The 23033-nt window shown below is 39.2% G+C and overlaps 1 protein-coding gene across 1 annotated transcript; it reads left to right on the plus strand.

Moving 5' to 3' along the window:
* Positions 1-22970, plus strand: LOC128734781 (monocyte to macrophage differentiation factor 2). The gene is made up of 5 exons (XM_053829126.1): positions 1-224; positions 285-448; positions 18998-19487; positions 19661-20020; positions 20088-22970. Exons 3-5 carry the CDS (start codon positions 19008-19010, stop codon positions 20367-20369), a joined length of 1122 nt encoding a protein of 373 aa, XP_053685101.1. The 5' UTR covers positions 1-224; positions 285-448; positions 18998-19007; the 3' UTR covers positions 20370-22970.
* The last annotated feature ends 63 nt before the right edge of the window (positions 22971-23033 follow it).

Raw genomic sequence — 23033 nt, forward strand, 5'->3', positions numbered from 1 at the left:
TTTCCTATCATTTGGCCGTAAAGAAGTTTTCATCGGTGCAGTTGATTAACAATCGCTTGCACTAGTTGCAAAAGTTTACGCAAGATAGTGTGAAAGAGTCGTGTGCCATTTCATTTTAGCAGATCGTCTTTTCCTGGATGCGAATAAAATTGGCGTTCTACATCGTCACAATGCATATGACTATTTATTAAATAGCCAGCCAAAGTGTTCCAATCAAATCTTGAGTATGTGATGCTAAAGTGCAAAATCCAGTGGTAGTTTATTCTAATATCAAATTGTTCCAGTTTGTTGCGGTACGCTTGCAAGCGGGGTTATGCTATCGGAGTTCCAAGAATAGGACACGCGGCAATCATTGATTGATTAGAAATCAATTGCCTACACGAAGGGCCAACTTTGCTTCAACATCACAAGAGATAATTGCGGAGGAGAACTGTCTGGAAAGAAATCGGTGAGTACACTTATGTGCAATTTAGCATTACATATATATAAACTGACCTCAAAAAAGGAACATAATATCTCTGGTCATCTTGCCACTACTTGGGGGTATTGTATTCAAATTGAAGTTTATTATTTGTTACAGCCATAGTATACCTTTCTAGAAAAAAGATCTTATTGCTTGTTAGGCTAATGTTGAAAAGCACACGTTGCGAAAAATGACCACAACGTGTAGCATACATGTACAGCTGATTGACTGCGCTGGTTTACATTGAACTAGTAAAAAGCGAAGTGCTAGAAATGCTTAATTGCAAGCAATTAAGGCAAGAAATTTGCGGTCAAAGAGGAGAAGGTGTCTTATGCTTCAAACGTTTCAATTTAACGATTACAACCAAAAATACTTGGTTTACTACACCACCGAGTTTACATTTTTGTTGGATAGTTAGTAACTTCAATGTTCAATGCTAATTATGTCAAGTTTTAATTTGTTCGTGGTAAATATTTCCATGCCTGAAATAGTCGGTATTTCTTTTCTTTTGTTCTTCATAATGATAGTCCTGGTATACTTAGTCTGCTCTTAACGTTTGTCAACAGCCGCTCGCCTCATTATATCTTTAAGTGCGACATTGCAAAGCAGGCGAAAAATACCATTGCCGTTACGCAATCTTCTGCATAATTCGAAAAGCTACGACAGCACACACAAAATCCTCACACAACACTGATCATTCTAATCAGCCTCCTTTAAAAACATGTGATAGTAATCAAACCAATGCGTAGGGATAGGGAGTCTAGATTCGTTGTAGGCTGTCATTCCTTAATCTGACCCGCTCACATTATCTGCTAATGGCCAGAAGCAGGAAATGGAAAAGCGCTTTACTTTAATAGTACTGTAATCCAGTTGTCTCGAAGATGGGAAAGATAACCTCATTTTTGTCTCAATTGATTGTTAGTCCCAACAATCAATCGATAAAGAAAACAAACCGGCTTGATAGGTTCCACTTCATTACCTTCCTTACTATTTAATTCCACATGAGCTGGCCTGCTGTCCTGCATGCTATTGATGATACCTGATTTTCATTTGGTAATCCAGCACTTTCCAGGTCGTCATTGAGGTCACCCTCTTTCTTTCCTACTTCTCAGTCACTTCACATACCCAGAGAACTGGTGAAGTGATTCGTTGGGTGACTATGCGAATTACAAAATTGGCTAACCATCTGACAACGGTGTATGGCTGATTGTTAGTTTTTCGATCATTGTTTAGGAACAAAAAATTACACTATCGTGAAATCTTTACCACTAACAGATTGAGAATTGATGAGCAACAAAGAAATTTATTTTTAACGCTTAGTCAATGAGATATGAATTTTTGAAGTGGGCAATGGAAAGAGAAAAAAACCTGCCTTGGAAATTTTATTTCTCCAAAAGATCAGTAATTGATGAACAAGAAAAGGGATTATTTTGACGCGAACTGTGGTCAGAAAATTGTTTTCTGGATTGGTAGCGAAACTTTGTTTAACAGGTGAGCTAACAATTCATTTTATAAAAAGAAAAAAGAGGGTAGTACAAGTTGCTTCCCTGCGGTACGCCAGAGCTGTTGCAGAATGAGGCAGAATACTCGAACCCGATCTCAGCCCAGCCTACAGTGCGATAGATGCGAATGTAGCCACTTACAGAACATCGAGAAACCTTGCAAATAGGATGCCGCATCAATTGCATCAATTTGCATTCTTGGGCTCATATTACGCAGACAGAACGAAACAAATTTAATTCGATTCATAGAGATTCTATACAGACAGCACGCGAACGATTTTTCCAGGTACCAGAAGGGACGTGAGAAGTTCACTCACCGTCCCTTCACTAACATTCATTTTGTTCACTGTTCGTTGGAGATGTTGGTTTACCAAATATAGCTATAGCAACACAAAACAAATGTTTGTTGTAACCATGCAAAATAGAAAATTAGTTACAAATTTTCTAATCAAATATCAGAGCGAAACATTCTTACTTCCTTTTTAAATTAAAAGCCAGGCAGCTGTATAACTACGGTGTACCCAAGGTGAGTTAACCTTGGGTGTACCCAGTTCAACAGTAGAAAAAGAAGGTTTCGCACCAATTTTTAATCATATTTATTATCTAAACAACGGCGGCAAAAACGATGATAACAGAATAGTGGAGCCCAAGGTGAGTTAACTTGGTGGAGCCAATCCAGCAAATGTGCTAATTGTAAATTAAACTTCATTTGTTGTTTTAACACAGAATGAAAAATATAATTATTTATTTTAGTCCAAACGGTTCTTTAAATGTGATGTCAAAGGCAAATGGCAAATTCAACTGCAGAGACAATTTCAATTTGCCTAATGCATAACGATATACGATAGAATGTATGCAGCAAAAGACTTGAAAATACAACGTTTATTGTTATTATTATACGCACTTGATCTATCAGATATTTTGTAATAAATAGAAAATATTTAGCTTTAATCCATTTTAATTTTTTATGTCTGTTTATAAGATCATTCACAACTTTTGTAACACCGTTCCATATATGAAGTTCATCTGACTTGACGACCGTGGTATTTCAGAACCTACGAGTTTTGCAGCTCAAATTTATCGGTAGGAATTAAATTCTCATACATCGAGCTGGTCTGCGCGATGTCTGACGGACAGTCATTAGCACATTGTCGTAGCCAAAATTCGGTTATCTTAGGGCCTTTTGATTTGTTTCGAAGGTGGAAATGCCAGAGTACAAATCGAAAGCCGTCTATCATTTAATGCATAATGTTTCTTTATGTTAGCCCAATCCATCAGAGCCTTATTGGGAGAAATATCTAGCACGTGCTTAGCTGCATTTCCTTGTGGTTCCTTCCATCAATTTTTAGTCTTGGTTTGAAGTATTGCGTTGATCTTAAGATCTCTGAAATTCTGTGCTTTTTGTTCTACGCGTGGTGTCTGTATAGTTTGTGGTATTACCGGGTATGGTCGCGTGGAGGCGCTAGGTAGGAGCTTGGGCTGGCGAAAGCTATGTTGGACGCTTTCTCGTTTGCCTACCCAATTTCATACCCTAATGGCGTATTTGAGATCTTGTAGTCAAAAGCGAACGGGCTCAGCTTTCTTAAGCAGCATGCGGTTGTCGACACACCATTTGGCAAAGGTCGGTAGTTCCTCCTGAAGGACAGCGGCGTCGGATAGATTTTCGACTTCTGAGTATAACTTGAGGTCGTCAGCAAACAAGAGTCGCGGACCTTTAAGCAGGTAGTTGACGTCATTGAAGTAGATAAGGAATATTAAAGGACCAAGATGGCTGCCTTGTGGTATTCCAGAATGAGCAGTGAACGATCCAGAGAGACTACCCTCAATATTCACCTTTAAGTAGCGATCGGATAAGTATGAACGGTACCAACGCAGTAACGGGCCACCTATGCCAAGCTTGTCCAGTTTAGCAATAGCGATTTAGTGGTTCAATTTGTCGAAAGCTGCGGAAAGATCGGTGTAAATGACATCTGTTTGCAACCGAGCATCGAAACTATTTATCACGTAGGATGTAAGAGTCAAGAGATTGGTAGTCGTGGAGCGCTTGGGCATAAATCCATGTTGGTTATCAGAGATGTGCTGTTTGAAAAATGCAAATACTGGTTCAAACAGGGCGAGCTCAAACAGTTTCGAAATTGAGTTTAGAGCAGAGATTCCTCGATAGTTATCTACGTTTTTCCTATTTCTCTTTTTGTGCACAGGGAACATGTAAGCCGATTTCCATGGTGAGGGAAAGATACCTGAGTTAACGGATAAGCTGAAAAGATGCCTCATTGGAGCAGAGATAGCGTGGATGCATTTTTTCAGGAACACAGGTGGTATACCGTCCGGTCCAACGGATCGAGAAAGTTCATCTTCATCGATGGTGAGGTTGTTCAATGAATGACCCAGGAAAGGAACACACTCGGTCTCTGTGGATATCTCTGCAATCGTCAAATTTTCATCAGCAAATACACTGGAGAATTTCATCGAGAACAGTTCAGAAATTTGCTGGGAGTTGCTCGCCGTTTGATCACCCAGGAACATAACCGAGGGTAGACCGTCATCTTTCCGTTGCTCGTTGACATATTTCCAAAAAGATTTAGGGTTACGTTTCAATCTTCGCTCGACATTTCTCAGGTAGCTTCGAAAGCAAGAACGAGTCAGGCGTTTGTATATTGTATTAATCTACAGGTAGTGGTTGCGGAGGGGTAAGGTCCTGTATCTCGAAAATTTCTATAGAGCAGCTTTCCTTTCGGATTTGAGACGTCGCAACATAGTGTTTAGCCAGGGTATCTTGTACTGAGCGGGAGCAGTTCTTTTGGGAACGTGACGATCGATAACGTAGTTCAAGATATTGGAGAAGGTTGTGGCAGCAGTGTTTATATCGTCATAATCTAAAACTGTGCTCCAGTTGATGCTGCTTAAAACATTTAGAATATCCCCAAAATCAGCATGGTCGTAGTCGTAGAAGACGACCGGAGGCGCAATATTTACGTCGCGGAAAATTTGTTGGCTGGTAGTAATTAGCAGAGCTGGATGATACAGAACATGCTTGACAAGCGGGGTAGGTGCCATCGTCACTTCTGGGGCCTGACTACGAACACTAGCAAAGCATAGATCGAGGAGGCGCCCATTTTCGTTGGGTATATCGTTTACTTGTTGAACGGTTGCAGTACTATAGCAATCGAGCAATTCAATATTGATACGCGATAAAATTGACGAACCCATGTCAGCGTACAGCGTACCCGTTGCCACGTTCACGCCATTTAATGCTTGGTAGATTGAAATCGCCCAGAATAATAATGTCATCCGACGCAGATGCCATGGATTCTATTAGGTTAACTGAATTAATATGTGCATTCAGAATAACCAGGTCTCGGATGCGGTCAGGAGGTACATAGATAGCACACAACAATAGTCTACGGATCGTGACAGAAGTCGGCCAGTAGAAACTCGTTGCAGTCAAGTATCGTCGGTGTTACGGGAACTAAGGTCCCTCTACTGCAGAGGTCAGCAATAGAGCTACAGTCGAAGGGAGTTCTAAAGGGACTGGAGTTAGCACCATTTGAGTTACAGATGGTGTGCCTACATCGGAGTTATCATTGTGTCCAACTAAAGGAGTAGCGGGAGGATCGGGAGTGATAAGGGGTTGCCATACCGCTGAATTCGTTCGCGCATCGTCGAATTCGCTAAATACAATCCCCTTGGTTGTGGCCAAGTATCTGGGTTCAAGGCCGCATTTTTGTACGCCAGGGGAATGCCAACTTTGAAGGAAATGAAGTTGAGCGGCTCGTCGGCTAGGTCGGCTCCCTTTTTCACCAGTGAAATTACACGAACGGGCTCCTGGCTTTGTAAACCATCTCGAACAAGCCGCTCGACAACCTCAGAGGTCACGGTAGGGTGGAAACGCGAGAGTGTACCTCTCCTCGCGTACCGAGAGCGTACCAGAATATCTTGGGCGGGGTGCTGACCACAAGATTTTCGGGATCCTCAACGAGTCTGATGCCAGTAGTCGGTTTATTCGGGGTTTCCGAGTCACTGCGACAACGCGAGCAGGACGATCGCGAGCTGGTATTCTCATCGGGGTTGCCGCATTGATCTTATCGGCGAGTTTGGCTACCTCGTTGTTTGTTCCCACGATTTCGTCTTTTAGCTCCGAGATTCCGCTCATTTGCCCTTCTACGATGGACGATATCACGTTTCCCAGGGACGAAACGGTGCTTTTAAAACGTGCGAATTTCATAAGCCTAACGCATCCATCACACATCCAAACCATGAAAGGAGCGTTCAAACTAGCGCACCGAGTGTGACACACTTGGTCGCAAACCCATGCATATTAAAAGGTCCTCCTTATTGGTGACAATCAGAGTTCTGTACACCAACGCTGCACAAAGTTTCACCGTGGTTCTGTTGAAAATCTGCGCATTTGGCGCATCGCTATATCTGCTATTGGTCTGGTAATTCGCATAATGCAAAAGAAACAAAGCCCCACCCTTTCGTCAAGCATATCTTTTGTTAAGGAACATGCGTGTCACGTTTGTTGAAAAATGACTGTGACAAACATACCTACATTAACTGTTATAGAGAAAGATCGGCCAAGAAATATTTTAAACTTTTTTAAAAGAATTGAAAAATGCAAAAATGAGCAAAAAAAATCAGAGGGGTTGTGCACAAGACACGACCGCATATATAGGTGACGCAGGACTACGTAAGTCTCTTTGTAGTGATAGTTGCATGTATTCATGCTTGTAAGTTGTAATCATTCGATTCTTCATGTATACATGCTATATGCAACATATATACATGCTACATGCGTTGTATGTAACATTTATCAAAGTAGTAACATTGCATATGTTCAATTCTCAAAAGACTGTGCATTTGAAAACGATTTAACAAAATCAAGAACACAAACTATTGCTTTCCTGCTACCTTGCTGAAATTAAAGATTGTTTTTATTACCCATGGTTCCCCACGTTGAAGGGATTTTACCAATTCAATCCTATTTTATCAGCAGCACATCTTTTCACTACACTTCTAATGAAACGGCAAGCATGCGTATTTATACAGAGTCGTATTGTAACCCAACACTACAGCTGTAGCACATTTTTCCAACACAGATATCAAATTCGCCGAGGTTTAATCGTCTCGCACTAAAGAATTTGCAATCTGTTGGGACAATGAACTTGTGTTATTTTTTCTGGCATACTTCCCTAACACAGACATCAAATTGGACTAGGTTTAATCGCGTTCGTAAGAAATCTGTTGGCACGAGGGGACTTTAACACTCTTTCTGGCGTACTTCCCAAGCAAGGACAAATGGGCAAATGGTCTAGGTTTAACCGCGGTGATAAGAAATCTTGTTGAAATGAGGAAACTTCGTCACTTGTTTTGGCTTACTTCCCAAGCACAGATATCAAATTGGCATAGGGTTAGATCATCTTAAAGAAACTTCCAACCAATCACGAAGCGAGAATTCCGGTAAAACATAGGTTCATTATTTTCAATTTTTCAATAGTTCAACATCAAGAATCCATACTTTTCTTCGTTTGGGTCAATTCTTAGAAGATTTTCCGATCGATTGGTGTAAGAATATTGAAAATCTATCGGAAAGCCGCTGAGCTATTAGCGCTCAAAACCTTTCATTTTTCGTGACGCTCGCATTTTTCGATTTTTTGGAACGACACCCTATCTCGAAACTTGCCGTAAGACGTAGTCCTACGTCAAAAACTTCTATTTTTTAAAAATGAACATTTACTGGAGTGATGAACACTTAATAGGTTCGCAAACGCATGCATACATTTCTCGAAAATTCAAATAAGGTTCGAAGTTCCCACGGATTGCAAATCAAGTGGCATTGCACACTTGACTACATAAGCCTGTAAAGCCCATTGTATTAGCCGGGAACAGTAGTAAAAAAGACTCTTATCTTATCGAAATGAAAATTAATGTCAGATTCCGTGTTATCTGATCCACCCCAGCTGTGCGCTGTTCTTATCATTTGATGTATAAAACGTGCCAAGATTGACAAGTAAATTTTGGACGTTTCTTTGTCCGAACCAAAGATGTTTCAATTAGCATTGTTATCATTTTTTTTCGGGATGATCCTGCTACTTTATAGATTAAACAAAACTCGTAGTGTCTGGATTTTTTTCGTTTCTTCGTTGATGTAACTGTATTTAATCTCTGAAAATGTTTAGCTTACGATGTTCGGTTTCTTGACCGCTTACGCACGCGACGTACTGCCAAGGTTCTATTTTGATCGCTCAACGATTGGTTGCTACCTAGTTTACTAACAGCATGAAGAAAATATATAAATACATAAACACAATCAGCCACCTGCTACGGTTTCGCACGGAGCATGGCGTTTGTGCAAACAGTCCGGACAGACAGCTTCAAAGCAAGTAGTAGGTAGTGCGAAATTGAGCGCGCCTTTTTCAGCGGTGAATTTCGTTCCGCTAGGAGGGCGTACCAACTAATTGCACTCGGTCTAGAAGTGTGCTGTTAAGACATGACTGGCGAAATAAATCGGGGAACAAGGCATGTTGGGCGAATAAAACTTATCTGTTGGTATAAGTTTTATGCCAATTTTTGAGCCATTCTACTCTCCATAAATCTAAGTGATCTAAGTCTTGCTGTTCAAAAGTTGATTGTAACTGAATGTTTTATTAATAACTATTTTACTTTAGACTAACCATAACGGTTACTTTTCAGAATGTGTGGTGGACATGAAATACCTAATTGATTATCCTTCCTTCTACCAACGTTCATAGAAAGAAAATTGGCTTATTATTTATGCTGTTCCCCACTCACTGTACCCAAGCTGCATCAAACGTCTGAAGTGATACACAGAAACAAGAGCGGACTTTTCACATCGATCGATAGACCCACGTCAAAAACGACGGAATTCGAAGAAAATCGACCATTTTCATAGTGCACTGATAACGACAAGTGAAGATCTAAAAATAGGCTTGTAGAAAGTATATTGGGTTAAAACAAGTTCCGATTGTGGGAAAGCTTGTACGTATACCAATATAGGTTGAGTTGCAACAGAAAAAAGACACTGTAAAGACCGCCACGGAAAGCCATTCCTACACACTTAGTCTGAGACGTCCTGTGAATATACGGTCTGTTCTGTTCAACCTCATTAACAGGGAAAAAAAGGTTACGCAAGATTGCCATTTTTTGCCACTTTTACGCCAGGTTTGCCGTCAAAATGGATTTATTTTTAAAAGCGTACTTCCCTCACATCTAGCGTCCTGTTTATTAGTGAGAAACATATAGTATATGCCAGAAGTATATACAGCCGCGTCAAGAAATCTTGACTTTTCAAACAGCACTCAAAGATATTTTCTGCACTAATTTGTTGTGACCGTTTTTGCAATTTGTATAGCCTAGCTATAATAAAAGACAACCTCACGTGTAATGGTGCGCCATCCGTCGTCAATGGAACCGTTCGTCCGGCTGTAAAAGACTGTTTTACTTAATTTGCAATTGGCGGTACCGCATATCGAGAGAGCAAAACATTTATTTTCTTGATTGGATGATTCAAAGTTCTGCTGGCAAATATCCGGCAAGGCATCGGTAATGATTCAGTTTCCTGGTTCAACTAACTGACAGTGAATATAGCAAAAGGTTACCGGCCGAAAACTATTCCTCACATTTTGGAAATGTATTTTTCTCACATACCTAAGCATTCTACGTAACGTTTATCCAAAGTTTATTCTTCTAGCGGCTCTTGAACGAAAAAGTCGAACAGCCAATCCAATTTGTAATTACATGACGCAAGCTGATATAGGATAGTTTCAGTGAGCTCGTTTCCTCGAAATAAAGCTTTCCTTGTTGTGCGATATTATCATAAAAGTGTAAGAGTCTTACGTCTTATGTGTGTCATTTTAGGCACTACTGAGTCCATTTAATTTTGCCGCTAATTTCCAAAATATGCACGTGTGACGCACAGTCTAAAAGAACCCTTTATCAGTTGTACTTCTGCCCCACAAAATAAATTTACAACCATCCTGTCGCGGTCACAGCAAAATATTCTGCAAAATTAGATTTGTTTCGTCATTTTGCATCCATCATCAATTATGGAAGGCATATGAGTAAGATTTCTAGACCAGGAAGCGCATGCAAGTTCTAACTTCTGCAGCAGACAAAGCATAATTATAGAAACACCCATGGAAACATCATCAACCCCAACCAAAAATCCTCAATCGAACTAACCTTCTACTGAAACATTGAAGACCCCTTTGCTGCGATTGTTCTGTCCATACCTAACTGATCGCTATCTCATGGTGGATGTGAACAGGTTTCTCTCAAGATCCCCTGTTTCTCACTTTGGCATCCCACAAGGTAGCCATCTTGAGCCTTCAGCATTGCTCAATTATTTTTATTTACACAGCTCTACGCTGGTTTGAAACGGGAAGAGTTACCTGGAAGGAGCATCAAATATAGCTCTGGCTCTTTCAAGCCCTTTCCTAGCGCCTCCTCGCAGATCTAAGTCAAACGATGACGATCGGTGGCCGTACCCTATCTGAAAATGATTCATGTGCATACTGGATAGCAGCTAAGCTAGGAGGCGCGGACTTGAGCGGTAGTTTTCCAGATGCGTGGCAGCTCAAATAGCGTTAGTTTTAAAGCGAACGGCTGAACAGTGCTGTATCCTGCAAGCTATACCTAAGATGTCAGACCAATCAGCGGGGTGTATGTATCGCGACCCCACCCAAGTAACAATTTTAAGTTTTATTACGTTTCACTAGTGGTTTTCATAATCAATTCTATAAATCCGCTAATAAAACTATTAGCTCCACCAGAACTTTCTGATGACCGCTATAAATCTGCCTTTCGACCAAGTGGCCCACTCTTCAGAAGGATTTCAGAACCCCTATAAGAATCTGGGGTGACATTGCGATTCTCGTTTCGAGTGATTTTGGTTCGTTTCGCCCATTGGTTTAACGTGGTCGAAACGAACCAAAATCACTCGAAACGAGAATCGTAATGTCACCCCAGGTCGTGTAGTCTTATCACAATCTGCTGAAAACAGCAATAATACCGATTATCTTAAAATTAAGAAAGAAGAAAATACGAAACGTGTCGAACTTTAGTTTCTGTTCGAAAAAAGACACTGAGGAAGCCTGCAAGTCGTAGGCGAAATAGGTATCTGTCGTGAATAAAATATACATAGTAGAATTAAATTGGATCAGTTTTCTTCTTTCTTAATTTTAGATTTCGTATTCTACTAAGACGCTCCGAAAACTTCAGTCAATACCGATTGTACTTTTAACTGCTTGACAGTGCACGAAAGATTCATTTTGTCAGTAAATTCGGTGAATCATAGTTATTGTTAAGTATTTTTGCCACTAGCCTGTTGTCTGCTGAACTTTGCTCCAAACTTTGTTCCAAAGTGTCTAAGCGTAGCAGGCAACAACGGTCTTGATACGAAAAATTTCAGGGGAAGATCAGAATCTCTCCAAGATAAAACCCTTAGGGTCACACAGATGAATCTTCTTTGAATGCGTTCGGTTCTTAAAATCTAGGTGTATCAGCTCATCAGGCCAAATCCTACTTGCATTTTCAAGCACAAGACGGACTAACGCACAGTATAACGATTTTAAGCAGTAAGGATCCTAGAAATCTCTGCCAATTTTGGCAACCAACCCAAACTATCGGGATGCTTTCGAAATATTAGCAGAATAGTGAAGGTTAAACGTAATTTTGGACTGTAGAAATTATCGACCGAGAAGTTTAATCTAACTTTGTGTTTACTGGCGGAACGACGACACTATGCAGGCCCTTGCGACTTACAAGGTACTGCGTGTGAACGCTGCTCGTCTGTCAGCGTGTTAGCCGCGATTCTCAGCGCGGGGTTTCGAGGGAAGGCCCCGTTCCCAGAGATGCCTACAAATTTTCTCAGAACTCAGGATGCAAAGGAAATTAAAATCAGGATTATTTTTTTATGTTTTGTCAAAGCAATGTGCATAAATTTGCATGCTTTGAATTTTTTCACATTGCTCCTTATTTTATTATTATCTACCACAGCCACAATTACACGAAATTTCCTTAAAATGGACGTACCTTTCGTTACTCGCGCCAAATCTGATTCATGGACAAGGTAAAACAGAACAGAAATGACTCGAATACTAACGCCGCTTGACGATAAACTTATGAAACTTTATCCACCGATTGAAAGATCCTTGTCTGCGGATCAACCTTGCTGAAAACAGTAGTTTTTTTATTGTCAGAATCCGGAGATAACGTTCCACAGGCATTACACAAATTTCAACAGCGCGAAAAAACGATGTCATTGACGTTTCTGGTTTAATTTCGTAAGGTTTTGTTTTAGCAATTAAGTGAAAGTAATTTGAAAACCGCAAAGTAAAGTTATAGAAAAATAGCGATAGAACTCCTGGAGAGTAGGGAAATGAAAGTTGAATTTCTACAGGTTTTTAGTTCAGATATATGAATCGGGAAAATCAGGACTTTTTTCAAAAAATCAGGACAAAAGAGCGACTTGTCAATATGTTAGGAAATACACCAAAAAGTCTGGATAATCCCGAAAAATCAGGAACATTGGCATCTCGGCCCGTTCCTGTGAAATCTCGTGATTTTAGTCATGACCTTGAAATGCGGCCAGGCATATATTAATCACCTTTATTCTTGTTTACGGCCGTATCTTGCATTCGTACGAATAGTTTGTTTCGAACGAATCGGGAAGCACTATTCTCCTATTCGAATGAACAAAAGGAAGGGGAGTTCGAACGTTCGAATTGATTCGAACGAAAACAAGAATACGGATCAGCTTAACTTTCGAACGAATAGCATTCGAACGAAAACAAGAATAAGGGTGAATATTTTTTTAAACGATGGTTCTACAATTGATGAAGGGACGGTTGAAGGGACGGTACAATTGATGAAGGGAAGGACCCCCCTTCCTTTCCACTCTTTCCCCTCCATTCCCAAAAAATCCTTCTTCATTACTTTCCAGTATCTTGGCTTTTATCGGGTGGAATGTAGATGGTGCTTAACAGGATCTTCAAACACAAACCTGCTCTAAGGTAGGGTTTATTTCTAATTCCCGTCGTAGTAAGTAAAGCCATTCTATTGTCCAAACTCGTGTTTTAGTCTTTGACCTTGAAATGCAGTCAGGCATTAATATTAATAATTTTGAAACGATGGTTTTTACAATTGATGGAAGGACGATTGGGGAAACTAATGAAAATTTTTTGGGAAAGGAGGGGACAGAGTGGACTGGAAGTGGGGGGGGGGGGGGGGGTAATAGGTAGCTACGCTTAACAAGTTGTCGTTGTGACTCCTATCTTTTGTCCAATGCTGGAAGGTGCGTGGGTCGAACCAAGCTATAATCAGAGATTATAACCGGATAACCGAAATATAACTAAGAAGTGAAGACAAGTATGCGAAAAGACAATCAAGAAATGACGAAAAACGACAAAAATATAATGAAAAGACATCGTAAAAATGCCAAAAAAAAGCGAACAAAAGTGCCCAAATATGCCAAAAAGTTTTGTACGGATACATCAATCCCCGTAGCAGTGACGTTTCTTCCTTTTCGACAGATTTTCGAAAAAACTCATTTTTCACTGCATGCCACTGCAAGGAGGATAAACCAATCCGTATAAAACTTTGAAAGATTGAATGTGGGAATGTCGGAATGAGCAATTATAAATTTTGTTGAAATCGGAGGTAATCGATTACAACGAGTAAGATCACTTGAGAGGGGATGATCCCTATAAAACTTAAAAATTGAATTTTGTAAATCAAAACTCAAGATGGAATATTTTAGGATCTGCTTTTAATTCATTGTTTTGACCAATACTAATATCATGTGAAGAGAAATCTGAGGTACATGAAAGTTAAAAAATAAATACCTTAGAACATAGCGTGCGTCACTATGCCAAAACGCCACTAAAAATGACAACAAATCGCTGATAAGACAAAAATACTATGTAAATATGCCAGAAATCTAACCGAGGTGTCAATCCCAGTGTAGTGAATAGCATTCTCGATGGACTCAAGTTAAAATCCCAACCCCGCAGACGTCACGGATGACGCAAGCTGTTGAAGTGATTTTTATTCAGGTTGTTTTTCTCTTTATTTACTCGTAGGTATATGACTTCACGGTCGTGAGGTAAACTATTTTGGAAAGGGAGGAAGCGTCTGATGCGAAGTATGATAGATTAGATGGACTGAGATATTTTGATATAGACTCAAAATATGTTGGGTTGTGCAGTGGCAGATGGGGCTCGCACACACGCTCTTTCGGTTGGTACCCGAATATTTTACTCACTAAACTACTGCCGCTCGTCATATTAGGTAGTTTATTATCTGACTGAATTTTTGACGTGTGTCTTGAATACACGATGGAAACTCACAATATAATGAAAAGTTAGCTATCACTGTAAGAAGTTTTCCAATGCTCGTATCATAGTTGTCCCGACTATAGCAGTGCATTGCGGTGATTCGACGCATGGGACATTACCTTACACATAAAAACGAAAACAAAAAGACAACGAAAGACAAAAGACGAATAACGAAAGTTGAGAGTATGCAGCCTTGAATCATTTAGGTTAGGCGAAATTTGAAATGTATCATGAACTGATTTGAATCAAAAAAGCATTAATTCCCTTTAAATACAATCAAGAACGATACATACCTATACGATGCGATGAAAATTTACCACATGCTTAGGTGAAATGAAGCGTGATTTATTCGTGTAAGATGGAACTAATATATTAGCAAGCACTATACATCGAAATAATTCTGCACTTTTCAGCGAAACTAGCAAACACTTCATACTAACAAACCTGCTAATAAATGTCGGTAAAACTTTCATTTCAAACAAAGAAAATGGTTTAAAATTTGATCAAAATTTGCCTCTTTTTTAGTTTGAATCCGTGGGAAAACTACGGATTGTTCTTTAGCAAAACTTTGCATCACTGTAGCATATCTCTCTAGCTGAAACCATTCAACAATTTGCAGGACTGCAAAAAAAGTATCGAAACTTATCGCTTAGAATAAGTTCTTAGCGAGTTTTAGGTTTATTCTCGTACCTCAAATTAACCTTTCTTCATACTGAGTTCTACATTCCATGGTGAAACCTCTTGACAGTACAAAAGCCACTCTTATAGTTAAGTGTATTGGTCAGAAAAACGCAATGAGCCCTCGTCAGGAACGGCTATAGTATGAGCTAGTACTGGTCGTGAGGAACAAGCGGGTATTGGGAAGAGCAAGCGAAGGAAGATGGAAGTGAACGATAACGAGAATAGCGAATTTAAGTCGAATTGTACTATATGGCCTATATGCTTTATTTTATGACGCAACAAAACACGCCTGGCACGAGAATAATGAATCCTCTCTCTCTATTCTTTTGTCGATGTCATGCGATTACTCAGCAAGCTCGGGGTGATTTACACCCACAGCTGCCCCCAAGTTACGCCAAGAAACGGACTCGGTGTCCAGATTGCATAAAGACTGTACGCGTGTCGTTGCAAGCATGATCCGTAACATTTCCGTTGCAGACGTAAATTAGTTGGAATGGATTTCATTGAGTACCTCTGATTTCTGTGCCGCTGACTGCATTTAGCACGAAACTTTTCTTACAGCTAGAATTATCGATAGGGTAATTGATCTTGAATGGACCTATTTAGCGCTTTTTAACACCACCACTCGCACTCCTGCTCAGTTTACTCGTCATTTATAAATAATATGTGGTGATGTTACTATTTGTTGGAAAGTACCACCTTTTTTCTACATTATCAGTACTTTAAAAATGTATAATTGATGAAACTTTTATTAAATATATCGTTTTTAGCCAAAGCCTATTTTTGATCTTGAATGGACCCAACATGATCTTGAATTGGACCTATTTTTGATTTTGAAATGGACCTAAATTTGGATTGTCATAGTTTCTTCCATGTAAATGAACAAAATAATAACAAAGAACTTTTTTTTAATACTACAACTATACTACTGCTATTTATTAATAGGACACAAGGTTGAACAGCTTTTACCTTTCTTATACTCTGTTAGAAAGGTATGAAAGTCGGTTGAAAAATTTGAAATCAGTCACAGTCGCCGAGGGTCTTGTTTTTATGTCAGCCCAACAATTGAACAATGTTTCAGTGACTTGATATGCGTTATGTATGTATCTGTGTGTGACATTTGTATATTGGAAATTTATTATTACCTGTTGTTCAGATATGGTTGAAACGATTTCTACGTCATAAAAAAATTATGTCGCCAATTAGTTTCAAAAATTTAAACCATTCATTAAAAATATGTAATATAACTTGTATTAAACGTAGTTTATTAAGTACAGTGGGGTTCGAGTTTTTATTTAGTGACTACATATTTCGAAAGGTCAGACTTTTACTGACGTAGGACTACGTCTTACTGCAAAGTATCTAAAGGTTTGCGACAGCCCCTGTCGAACATTTTGAATATAAAACCGTTGCAATCGTGAAAAATTCGTTAATTAGTGGTAATTATTCAATTTTTGACACATTTATATGCAATTTTTTCAGTTAAAAAATGGTCTAGATTTTGCCACGGTTTCGATTTTGGCAACATAGGCGACACGCATTTGTTGTCAAATTCGAAATCATACTGTAAATGGTGCTTGAAAAAATTAGACTTGGTAATTCTACTAGGTTTAAAGGTAAGGTTAGATACAAGGTTTTAATTTTAAATGATAGTCGATGAAGAACTGTACCAGATAGAAAATAGGTGAACCTTCCTATTTTCTATCTGGTACAGTTGAATATTTTAGATCTCAGGGTCACTCAATTTCGGTGGACAAGGAGGTATTAATTTTGTCACAAGTCAGAGGGGAGAGGTGCTTAAAGAAAACTTTACATCCCCCAAGAAAAAAATCAGAGGGGTTGTGTTTAAGATGCGACCACGGATGACGTAGTACAACGTTAGTCGGGTTGCATGATTTTGGATATTTTACTAAACTGATTTTTAATCGATCTGTCAATCGATCAAAAGGTGATGTGAAGTCAACCTGCTTACTTATCGGCGGAATATAAGGTCTTTGCCAAATATTTTTAAAGTTTTTGTCACCCCCCCTTTGGAAATTGGCTTGAAAAATCGGGGGGCTAAAAAAAATTTGTAGGCTATGAGTATAAAATCAATTGTCCGTATGCTCTACAGCCTGAAAAACTCGAAAAATGAGTGTACTTAACACTTCTAGCACGAAACAGAAATGGAAATTCGAATTCGTAGTTTCCGAAAATCGTCCAAAAAAATTCTCTCGTTTTTGTCTTCTTTTCGTACCTTATTGCATGGAAAATAATAACGTATATATTAAAAGCAAGAACAGATTTGGCCCTTGCCCCTACGGCTCCTTGAAGATAGTCGTTCAAAAAAACCATGAATTGCGGTACCATGGATTGGCGCTGGGGGCTTATCCGAATTGAAAAATTCCAAATCGACATGAAAGAACATTTAATTATCTCGTGTTTGATCCATCCTTTTTTAGAATCCGAACACATAACAAAATGGCGACAATTAATACATAAAAGTATGGTTTTTAAGCGAAAAAATTGACTTTAAACATTTCTAAAAAATACAAAAATTACAATATCAAGAAAAGGATGGGTCAAACACTAGATAATTTTGTTGGCTTTCAAACAAAAACAGGATCATAAGAATTGCTTGAGCCGTTCTTGAGATATTTATGGTACCGACTTTCAAAATCTGGTTTCGAGAAAAACGACGTTGAAGTTTTTACTCGTTGTTTAATCGCTCCAGACATGCGTGGTACAAATAGCTGTAACTTTGTCAATATTTGGAATTCATGCAAACGACTTCAAACACATATGGTCAAAATGTTAATCTTTCGAAATAATCAATCAAAAAATTTAGGTTTTAAAAAATTGAAAAGGTACTATGCCCCCTTAACAGAAGGCAGTTAGTATCCCTCTTATCTTTTGATCCATATTATCTTTTAATCAATGATGGTTAAAATTTTTGTACAATACCGATTTTGTACAAATTAAGTTTATATTATTTTAGGCATGAAATGACATATGTTAGCTAACTAATTAGGAAGACTTTTTAGTTTCAAAACTAGAGGCTACAATATACAAACACTATGAAGCAACTACGAAAAAGGATGAGTGATAGTTAGTTTTATCAATATAATTAAGTTTTTATTTAGGCTATAAATCAAGCCTACTTTCAATATCCCGTGCTTATAGATTAATTATAAACGGAGATACTATAGTGACAACAAGCAGTTTTATGGAATATACAACGGCGTGTTCATTGGTGGTAGGCAATGATAGCTACCGGCAGTGATGTCTCGGAGCGCAAAACTAGGTCCATTCTAAAATCAATACTAGGTCCATTCAAAATCAAAAAAGGGGGTTAACATTTTTCAAGAATTTGAAGATTTTACTGGTTTTACTGAACTTTTAAATACCTAAATTGAAATTACACATATTTTAGCATGATTTTAAGAGTATTGTTTTATTTCAAACCAGAAGGGTTCCGGGTAGTAACAGTTTGAAAATACTCTATGGTGACTGCCAAAACGCTGAAAAACAGCTACTTTTAAATACGCGGCAATAAAGTAGTTTTGGCTATAATTTTAATTTAATTTTAGTATATTTACGTTTAGAAATGATTAAAGATAAACATAAAAGCTAAATACAGTACAAAGACTTGATAATTATATCCTAAAATTCTTATTTAAAAATAGGTCCATTCAAGATCAGAATTCGACTAGGTCCATTTCAAAATCATTTACCCTACATCAGACCCAGTGTCAATCAGGAATTCATTGAAATCAGGGGTGCGATTCTCGTTTCGAGTGATTTTGGTTCGTTTCGAGTCGAAACGTCGAAACTTTCGACCACGTTAAACGAATGGGCGAAACGAACCAAAATCACACGAAACGAGAATCGCAATGTCACCCCAGAGATGCGGTTTTGGGTCTTGAAAATTTAGTTAAATTTAAATTTTAAATGGTTCCAAAATCGAGGTATAACAATTGTACATCACTTTCCCCTTGTTTTCTTTTCTTTTACAGAAACACCGCAATGCAAGATGGCATCACGGCTCGGCATGGAGCAACAATGCACGGCGGTAATCCTTCCGCCTGTGGCAACGGAAACATTCACAACGGAGAAAGCACAGCGGCGGTGGCGGCACAGCAACGCTACACTACGACCTACAGTTCCGCCAAGCAGTCGCCGGCCTCCTCGTCGCCGGTAAAGAAAAGCCCATCGTCGGCACCATCATCTCCATCACATCACTTCCATAGTAGCATAGGTTCCAACGGTGCTGGCTGTAATGGCGAATTCAAGCTTTGCGGTTACGAGGGTGGCAACGAAGAGTCGATCGCTGTTAATGGCACTTTAATTTCCGGCAGCGGAACATCTCCGGCAGAGTTTTTTGGAGCGCTTGGGTTCTGGTTGAAACTCCGGCACGATCTAACCAATGTGCCCTGGGAGCAGCTCCGGGCTGTTCGGATGAAAAATCCTCGTGCCGCCCCAGGTTGTGCCTACATTCCCACCGAGGTTAGTGAACTTTCCGTGATGATTGTTTCTACAATATCAGTGTCATTTCGAGTGGCGCTGGTGAGATAGGTACACTTTTCTTATCTGCTGAGTTCAATGTTCGTGGGAATCGTTTTGCTCGAGTCATTATCTTGGATGCACTATTCAATATGTTTGTTTCGTTGTACTTTTAGATTGAACACATTGCAAACGTCATGACGCATGGCGCGTGGGTGCTACCCTCGATGTATGCTGGAGTGAATTTGGTTTGGCGCAGTAACAACGGTGCCCAAACGCTCGCGGCAATCATCTATGGTGTTGCTCTGGCAATGCTGTTCTTCGTGTCAACCATCTTTCACTGTGTGTTCTACTGCAACCGGAATCGACCGCTAAAAGATGTGCTCCACCGGTGCGACAGAGCTATGATCTACATTTTCATAGCCGGCTCGTACTATCCGTGGCTAAGTTTGGGCCACACGTCTCATCCAGAGATTGTGTCCGTGGTAAAGTGGTGCGTTTGGTTGATGGCCATCTTGGGAATCGTTTATCAACAGGTGGGTTTCGTGCTCGCTGCTGTGTTATGTAAGATAAGAGTTGTAATTTTTGGACCTTTAATTTTAGATGTTTCACGAACGATACAAGTGTTTGGAGACCTTGTTCTATATCATTATCGGGCTCGGTCCGTCGCTGGTGATAATCTTTTGGGGGCATGAGTTTACCGGAATGCCTGAGCTAAAATTTGGCGGGTTGCTCTACATCATCGGAATTGTATTCTTCAAATCTGACGGTCTCTTCCCTTTCGCACATGCGATTTGGCATTTATTTGTAGTGTTTGCTGCCGGCGTGCACTACTTTGCTATTCTGACTCATCTCTATCCCATTGAGGAGGTTAGCAATACTTAGAGAAAACCAGTGATATTGTTATTGATCACCAAAAAAACTAAAAGAAAAACCGAAAGGATAGGTTGTAAAAGTGTTAAGAAGGTTAGGTTATTTTATAGTTTCGTCCTTCCAGAACAAGTCTTTGATCTCTGTTTCAAGAGAACATTGCATTTTGTTTGAATACAATTTAGAAAGTTACTTTTGAGTATTGTAGCATCTCAAACCATAACCAACTAGGCAATAATGCCTACTCATAGAAATCCATAAGAAAGGAAAAAAGTCTGTTACCGCAAAACATCCCTGCAAAGCTCGAATACACACACATACACCTTTCGTGATTAAAGCCAAACGAAAAAAAAACTTTACTTTGTGATATTGATTTTTCTTGTTAAGGTATTTTGAGTTAGTCTGTAGTTAGAATGATTTATGAAAGTGAAATCGTGCGTTTTCGTGAAAAGAAAACTACATTGAAGTCCAAAATTGTCAGGAATTGAAAGTTAGCGAATGATTCAGAACTTTTGCAATCATCCATGACAGAAAAAAACTAAATACTCATACAAATAAGCATCCACAGAATGCTGTAGCCTATTAGGACGAATGTCAGACAAAAAAAGAAAGTTAAATACTCCTAAACATACACAAAAACTTACACAAGTAGCAGCCGTTAGTATCCACCTAGTGATTTAGAATATAGCAAAATGTTCGAACAAACAAAAACTCAATTATGAAACTGTACCACCTTGATATATACCTACTATCATATAATGAAAACATGTTTTGCATGTCAATTTCTACAACAACGCAGTCTTGCCGTTAGATACAGATAGGCAGGCAGGAATTTGCAGTAAATTGTGTCCGTGTATGCTTTTAGAAAGTAGATGTTTGGTGATTTTTTCGCTGATACGTTTGTCCCAAATGATAAAAATTATTTCATGTTGGTGATCATTACTGTTATCAATTATTGGTTTATTATTTTGGTTGAAAACTCTTGAAATCTTTTTCCTCGTGGATCGATTTCCGGTCAAGTTGGGATCTTTTAACCCTCCGTTACTCGCGCTGTTGTATTTTGTACAACGCCTGTAAACCGTTAACTTTATCTCGGTATATCTCGGGATTCCAGCAATAAAGAAAATTACTGCTTTCAGCAAAGAAGATCCGCAGACCAAGATCTTTCAAACGGTGGAAAAAATTTCATAAGTTTGTCTCCAAGTGGCATTAATATTCGAGTGAACGAAGGTAACGAAAGGTTAAGGCTGTAAATTTTCTCGATTGGCATTGGAAGGCTACACACCGAAACCTAAGCAAAGCAAAGCCATGGGTATAAACGTCCTTAAGAACTTGATCCTTCTTTATCGACAGGCGTCGCAGCCTGTTATTAGAGGACAGGAAAACTAAAGGGCTAGTGCGAAAATCCCATATTCCCATTGACCCTATAGCGACACCGCCCAGTCGAAATTCGAACGTCGTATGTTCTGGCTTGTTAGGCCAGCCGGAGCTAACTGGACGGGCAATCTGACATGTGTAAAGATGAGAGGAACGAAACCTGGTCTCAAACGAGCAGCTAAAGATTAAAGAGCCGCTAGAAAGAACCGACATCCAGTAGAATTCTAGAACAATAGGACTTCATTGGATAATTTCTCGGATTTGGGCAAAGGAAAAATTAGTGGAGGAATCGGTGATTAGTCCCATCTACAGTCGACTTGATTCCTAATCACCGCGGCATTACGCTGGTCAGCGCCGCCTTCAAGGTACTCTCCTAGACGTCTGACTACGCCGCCTATACCCATTAGCAAGAGAATTCGTAGCATAATATCTGGTGACCTTTATAGTAACCTGTGCAACCACGGATCAAATTTTCACACCCCGACAGATCCTTAAGAAATATCGGAAATCTGACGAATTATATTATATTTTAAAGTATTTCAAAGCAGCATACGATACAGTCGAACTGTACTAGCTACGGCAGATAACGCACGAGTTCGGATTTCCGAATTGATAGACGTGGCTGATCAAAGCTACTCTAGAACAAGAGATGTGCTGTGTTTTGCAGACGACTTCGACATTATTATTATAATAATGGGACGACGAAGGTAATCCACTCTAGACTTAAAGTGAAGAATTGTTTTACGCTAAATATAGAGCAAGTGGGGCACGGGCTCCAGCATGGACTCATCAGTGGATTTGAAATTAGACATAAAATCCGACTTAAAATTTAAATAAAAATTAGACTTGAGTTTGGGTTTCAAATCAGACATAAAAGTGGTTTTGAAACGGGAGTGGAATTAGAACTAAATTATGACTTAAACACTAGAACTGAAACTAGCTTAGGTAGAGCGCCCGTAGTTGCACTTGGTTGCACATGATTGGCCCAAACCAGTAATATTGCACAAAGAAGTAATTGAATGGTGCTAGGGAAAACTAAAATTAGAATTAAATTGGACTGTCAAGTCGAAGCTAAAAACACAAAATTATGAAAGTCAAAAGTAAGAAGTCCTAATCGAACAGTTAATTCTCAAGAGCCAAAAGGCGAAAGTCAAACATCAAAAGTCACAAGTAAAATGTTAAAGGATAGAAATTAAAATTGAAATCAGAAATGTCCGAAGATAAAAGTCAAAAGTTTATGTTCAGAAGTCAAAATTACGAACTTCAAAACTCAAAAACCAAAATTAAAAGTCAAATGTCAAA

The sequence above is a fragment of the Sabethes cyaneus genome, chromosome 2 (genome assembly GCF_943734655.1).
Source record: "Sabethes cyaneus chromosome 2, idSabCyanKW18_F2, whole genome shotgun sequence".
NCBI classification, from domain to species: Eukaryota; Metazoa; Arthropoda; class Insecta; order Diptera; family Culicidae; genus Sabethes; species Sabethes cyaneus.

Bases quoted from the DNA above. Each gene is read 5' to 3' on its own strand.
- LOC128734781 (XM_053829126.1), top strand. From the start codon at position 19,008: ATGCAAGATGGCATCACGGCTCGGCATGGAGCAACAATGCACGGCGGT. The intron at 19,488-19,660 runs GTTAGTGAACTT...TTGTACTTTTAG, and splicing joins GTGCCTACATTCCCACCGAG to ATTGAACACATTGCAAACGT. The intron at 20,021-20,087 runs GTGGGTTTCGTG...CTTTAATTTTAG, and splicing joins TGGGAATCGTTTATCAACAG to ATGTTTCACGAACGATACAA.